The sequence below is a fragment of the Corvus hawaiiensis genome, chromosome 16 (assembly GCF_020740725.1).
Source record: "Corvus hawaiiensis isolate bCorHaw1 chromosome 16, bCorHaw1.pri.cur, whole genome shotgun sequence".
NCBI classification, from domain to species: Eukaryota; Metazoa; Chordata; class Aves; order Passeriformes; family Corvidae; genus Corvus; species Corvus hawaiiensis.
In genome coordinates, this window is record NC_063228.1 from 2394370 (window position 1) to 2400513 (window position 6144).

Here is a 6144-nt window from a genome sequence, read left to right on the forward strand (position 1 = left end):
TGGGGCAGGAGGAGAGTGCTGATTTCCCTGCTATCCGGGAGGGGTGGGATGGCCCAGGGCAGCCCGGGCAGTGTGGATGGAGGCGCTTGTGGAAGCCCCCACCTCACATCGCAGCTGTTGAGTGCTGGCACCTGCTGTGACCTGGGAATGAGAAACTGATATCAAGATGACTTAACTTCATTAGGTAAAATATAACTACTGGGCTGAAATTTGACCAAGGCAATGGTCATTAATGAGAACAGATGTAAAAGATCCCATGGCACTAAATTGGTCACCTTATATAGAGCTTATTATCAAAGAATTTGAGAAGTTGGAATCTTTATGAGCAGCAAGTTCTCAAAGGGAGGGCAGTGCTGTGTCTGGGGCTCTGTGTCACAGGAGTGCTGTGACAACTTGCACAACAGAGCTGAGACAGACTTTGTCCTCCTCCAGCCGGGGACACTCCACCTGCTGAAGGAGGTACAGGACCGACCCCTCCTGTGGTGACAGAGCCGTGCCTGGCTCAGTGTCAGGGACACCCACGCTGCCGCAGCGCTGCCGAGTGCTGCCTCCCCGTGCCTGAGTCCCCTGTGGCACCCCCAACACGGACGGGAGCCTTGAACAGGGCGCAGTGGCTGTGCCCGGCCCCTCGGTGGGTGCCCGGGGTGCGTGCCCGGCCCCTCGGTGGGTGCCCGGGGTGCGTGCCCGGCCCCTCGGTGGGTGCCCGGGGTGCCGGCCCGGCCCCTCGGTGGGTGCCCGGGGTGCCGGCCCGGCCCCTCGGTGGGTGCCCGGGGTGCCGGCCCGGCCCGTGCCGCGGAGGGACCGGAGCTCGCCCCCGCCCGCCCGCCGGGCCCGCCCCCGCCGCTAAAGCGACGTGTCCGGGGCAGCGCCGGCAGCTCCGGCCGCCTCTGCCTGCGGGCTCGGGGCAGCGCCTGCCCGGGGCTCCTCGGGCCAGGGGCAGGGCCTGGGCCCCTCGCAGGCTCCTGCTGACAGACCCGGGCTCGGTCAAAGGACACGCAGCGTTCGCTCCCTGTTGCCCCCACAGCCCCTGCTGCTGTTCCTGCCTTCCCCTGGGCTCTGCCGCGTTGCCCCTTGGGCCCCAGACACCTTCTCAGCAGCTGGTAGAGTGGTAAGTCACAGAGGATGGTTGCCAGCCCTGGTAGACGGCTGCAGAGGGTGTTAAATGTGTTGGTATTTGGCTGCTCTCTCTTTGGTTTCTCTTGACCACTCCAATCTGTTGCTGCTGATCCCCCCACAATCTGTTTGCTCCTTGCACACTCATACCACCTCTCTGGGGCTCCCAGCAGCTGAGCTGGGGCTCTGTAAGGTTGCTTCTCCAGGTAACAGCAGTGGCAGTCTGAAAGAAAAGCTCAGCACCTTGTTTATCCCATGATAACCCATTCGCTTTTGCCTAGCCTGCAGTTTACAGACTACTTTGCTCTCTCAGTTAGCTGAAGCTTCCTTTCTCTTGGGTCTTCTTCCAGCTTTCTCTCCTGGCTGCCTCCATGAACCCCCTCTTCACCAAGTCCTGTGGGCTGTTTTCTTCCAAACAGCAGCACTCCCCAGCAGTGCTTCCTGTGCTTCGGCAGGGAAGCTCCCTTGCCTCTGTGCTGTCCTGTAGCTGTCCCTTTTCTGCCAAGTGAGTTACACAAAGGGTCCAGAACAAGCCCAGTGCTTGCCTTTGGACCTGTTTTCTCACAGAAAGTACCTCTGTGTCTCCAGCATTTTTTTAGGCTCCCACAACACGAGCTGCTTGGTGCTGTCTTTCAGCTGTCATCACCTGGGTGCTGCTCTAACCCAGCTGCTTTGTGAATTCCTGGTGTCTTTGGTAGTAGGGAACCTGGGGATGGCCAGAATGCCCTCACAGGCAGAGAACTGAGTCACTGTGCAAGCCGAGCAGCTGAGCATGGCTCTAAATAATGAGAAATGAGACAGGAGGTGGTGTTTACCACAGCACAGCTGGGAACTGCCACCACCTGCTCCAGCTAAGGTTGATGTCTTGTGCTGGGACAGTCTTGCAGCTGGGGTTAGTTTTTGGTTCTTCTTTTTCTTTCATTTTTTATTGGCTCACCAACTCTCAGGCTGCTCCTACACAATAGTATTGGCATAAAATATATTTTGTTTTGACCAAACCTTTTTATGACTACATGAACTGGAAGACCATGGAAGAAACATATTTCAGGAATGTCTCTTAGTAATGTTGATCACTGGTGTTATAGGCAGGGTTGCTGTGATGCTGTTGTCTTCAGGTGTAGTGTGGGCACAGAATCTGGGCTGGGGGGGGAGTAAAATATCAGTGCTGTCATTAATGCAGAGGAAGGAACATTGCTGTGTCTTTCTGGATAACTTGGAAAGCCTGCTCTGCTGCTGTTGATCTGGGGCAGTAACTGCAATTAAGCCCTGCCTTTATCGGATTGTTGCTGGAAGAGGGAAGTGCTTTTTTTGTGTGTGTGGTGGGGACTAATCCAGAACACAGAAATGCTGCAGCTGAAAACACGTGGCTGGCTCGGAGCTTCTCCCTGAGAGTGTGCCATGTTTCCCTCTAGTGGACTCCTCGCACAGTGGAAACCTGTGCCTACAAAAAACAATTACCAGGAGTCAAGGAGAAATTACTTTGAATAAGAGCCTGAGGGTCAGTCTAATACCCCCCCATAAGCCAGCATATGCACAATGAAGTGGTGCATGGTTTTATTATAACGTGGGGTAGTGAGGAGCTGGGAGACAACAGCAGCATATGAGATCAAACAACAGAGGCAATGTTACCAAACCTAACTGACTGTCATACTGTGCATATTTTTTGAGTTGTGGTTCACTTCTCTACAGAAAGACTGGATCAACTTGGAGACCATTTTCTCTTATGTACAGTGATAAAGGAAAAATCTCTCTGCTATGAGGCCTGTTTCTGAGAAAGCAGAGGCATCTGTTTTTCACTAGTAGGTGATTCACTGCATCTTTGTTCCACTGGTTCCATTCACTTGCCCCCTGCTTCCTCTGCAAGCTCTACTCCCAGCTGAACATTGGTGTTATGTTTTTACAGCACACTGCTAATTAATACCAGTCCATCCAACAAAACATGAAGACTAAAACCAAAGGAAAGAAGCAAAGGCAAGCTGTTGACAAAGAAGCATTTTCCGAAGAGCCGGCAGTGAGAAAAAAGGAACTGGGGAAATGCTTGCGAGGCCAAGAAAGGAGGAATGGGGGAAACAAGGAGAGCAGCAAGATCCCCACAGCCAGAGGCAAGCGTCCTTGGAGCAGTAAGGACAGGCTTTTGAGGAGACTGGAAAGCAACGAGCGCGAGAGGCAGAGAATGCACAAGCTCAACAATGCGTTCCAGGCCTTGCGGGAGGTGATCCCTCATGTGAGAGCTGAGAACAAACTTTCCAAAATAGAGACCCTCACGCTGGCCAAAAATTACATTAAATCCTTGACCTCCATTATACTCAGTATGTCCAATGGACACTTTCCAGCAGTAGAAGGGATGGGGGGAGCCTGGGGATCCAAATTGTACCAGCATTATCAACAGCAGCATGGGGAAGATGACCGTGAGGAACATCTACAGAAATATTCCACATAGATTCATAACTTCAGCCAAAACACCGGCTGCCACCTACTACTGTAATTGTTTTTCCTTCTTACATCACAATACATGTCATTACCTAGAGGTTTAAACCCTCAGAATTTTTCAGAGCATAGTGAATGTGTTTGTGTGGTGTGCCAGGGTCTGGAAACCTATCCTGTAGCACTGGAGTTGACTTGAAAACAGTGATTTAGTAGCTTCTGAAAATTACCCTACCTGGAGTAGAGTGAGTTGAGCATTTAAGGTCTGTGTCACCCAAGTTCTTTGGAGTTTGTTGAGAATTTGGTTGTAGCTCTGTTCATCAGCCTTTCAGTGACTCATCTACCATGCTAAAGAGAAGATTAAAATTGATGACAGCATTTGACTTGGTGACTGAAGTGGCACATATGGAAAATTGGTCACCAGATCTGAATATTTATCTTGATATTTAACTTCTGTGGATCTGCCCTGATAATTCTGAACCTTGCAAGGCATAAAAATACCTGCTGATGCAAACATCTGCAAAGCTTTCTTAGATTGTAAGCTCTCTAGAGTAAGGACAGTTCTGATCTGCATTTCCAGAGCATCTGACCTCATGAAGATTTTCTTTAGTGGGTGTCTGGGTGCCATTGTAATACAAATAATAAATAAGGGACAAATGACTTATTTTTGCCAAAACAATGATAAAAATGCTTTAGCATAGTCTTAAGTTAGACAATGCTCTGGCCAATATAAATTATTTGCTAATGAAGCCTGTGACATGATCAGGTTCTTTCCATGTTAGTGTTAGATTCTGATACTATAAAACAATAAATGAGCAGAAACTCTTCAGAAAGGAAAATGAGCTCTTTTTTTCCCCTCCCCATATCCCCTTCTGTGGTGAAAAGTTTTATGTCACAGAGGAACTCTCATTTCCTCTTGTATTCTCATACCTGGGGCGCCTGAAGCTGGGGTGGCCTCAGTTGAGAGTGTGGTGCCCATGGAGCCCCCCTGTTACAGCTCCCCCTCCTCACATGCCCCGTGGAACAGGAGGCTGCTGCTTTGTGCTGTGGATGGCACAGGAAGCATTTGGCACCTCATGCATCACTCGGATTGATAATGGTTTGTGGTATGGTCCTTTTCCTGCAGAGGAAGGCTGTCCAAGGAGGAATGGGGGCTGAGGAAGGATTAATCAGATCCATCACAGAAGGGTTGTGCTGCACTGTGCAGTTTGTAGTTTGCTGCAGCCCAGCTGAGGGGGTGACAATTTAAATCGGAGTGAAAGGTGAGGTTGGCAAGGGATGTGAATTATCTTTCTCCACCACAGCAATCCATAGCTATGATGTAGAACAACACAACAGTTTATATCTGTGGTTGCCTTACTGGAGAAAACATTTGGATCCTGCCTCAACCCAGCACTTTCTTAGTTTTTGAACTGTTTTCACATTAAAATAAATGTGTTTAAGCCCTTCTTGTACTCAAGTGTTAATGAAAGTATTGCAGAGTCTCTTAGAGATTTAACTTGTCATTACAGTGCTGGATCTTGCTCCATTCACCAGCTGCCCCCTGTGTGTGAATTAATCTTCACTGTATTTACACTGTCTGATCACAGTGGGGTCAGTCAGTAACACCAAGGCTTTTTCTTTCAGTTGTTCCACTCAGCACTTTTCAGGTAAGAGATGTTGACGTTATTTGGTTATTTCTCACCCTACAGGTCAGTGCAAACTGTGGCTCTGCATGTCACACAGTAAGTGATGACTAAGGACTTGTAGATTATGGTATTTTTTTGTAGGATTCTTTAAAGGTCATTATCTGAGAGTTGCCAGCTAGTAAATGTCCCTGAAATGCTTTTGTGGGATAGTTACGTTTGAACTGCTGGCTGGTTGTGTTGGTGGGAAGAGGGAACCAGTGAGTTTAAAACCCAGTACTTGAACAGTGCTATTGGTGAAGAATTGCACTTTAAGAACAAGTATGTTGGTATTGCTGCTAAATAGACAGAGTTTATGCTTGGGCAGTGTATTTTTGACTTCCTGCAACCAGAGGTATTTCAAATATTAAGCCCAAAATGGCATGTCATGTCTAGCTATAAATACAGCAGCAGAGGAGGCAGGTGAAAGTCACCCCTTCTCTGCACACTGCCATCCCTGAGAGATAGACAGGCTCTGGACACAGGCATTTAATGGAATTACAGCTGCTAGTTCCACAGTGGTACTGTGCTACAAAGCGCTGTGTTCTTGGATATGTCAAAAGGGATTTGTAAGAAGCATTTTTTTCTGATAAATTACTTTTATTTTTCAAAATTGCTTCAATTTAAAGTCACTTTTCCTTATTTTAACTAGCCACAACAATGACATTATATTTTTAAATCAAATAATTTTCTAAATAATAGTTTTAGAAGGCAAATACTTAGTACTCAAACATAAACAACTTATAACTTATCTTTTTTTTCACTTAAACCCAGATTTTTACAGTAAAGTAAGTGAAACTTGGCAATGTAGGGAAAAATGCAAAGGTACATTATAAAGCTTATTGTATGCAATCAGGTTGGTTGTTGGAGATGTAAACACTGACTATTAAAAGGAAAAATCTTCTTGATACAATGCAGAGAAAAATACAATCCTAATAATTCT

General features: G+C 47.7%; 1 protein-coding gene across 4 annotated transcripts; it reads left to right on the forward strand.

The window, feature by feature from the left end:
- Positions 1 to 843: 843 nt before the first annotated feature.
- BHLHA15 (basic helix-loop-helix family member a15) lies at positions 844 to 4172 on the forward strand. 4 transcript variants are annotated; one of them, XM_048320833.1, is made up of 3 exons: positions 844 to 1108; positions 2803 to 2916; positions 3017 to 4172. In XM_048320833.1, the coding sequence occupies exon 3, from the start codon at positions 3053 to 3055 to the stop codon at positions 3551 to 3553; it is 501 nt and encodes a 166-aa protein (XP_048176790.1). In that variant the 5' UTR covers positions 844 to 1108; positions 2803 to 2916; positions 3017 to 3052; the 3' UTR covers positions 3554 to 4172. The 4 variants fall into 4 exon arrangements, with proteins under 4 accessions (XP_048176790.1, XP_048176791.1, XP_048176789.1 ...); XM_048320834.1 differs by having other exon boundaries at positions 2803 to 2912; positions 2990 to 4172; XM_048320832.1 differs by having other exon boundaries at positions 845 to 1108; positions 2803 to 2912.
- Positions 4173 to 6144: the final 1972 nt, after the last annotated feature.

What these genes read in the sequence shown, in the direction of transcription:
- BHLHA15 (XM_048320833.1), top strand. Translation starts at nt 3,053, where the DNA reads ATGAAGACTAAAACCAAAGGAAAGAAGCAAAGGCAAGCTGTTGACAAA.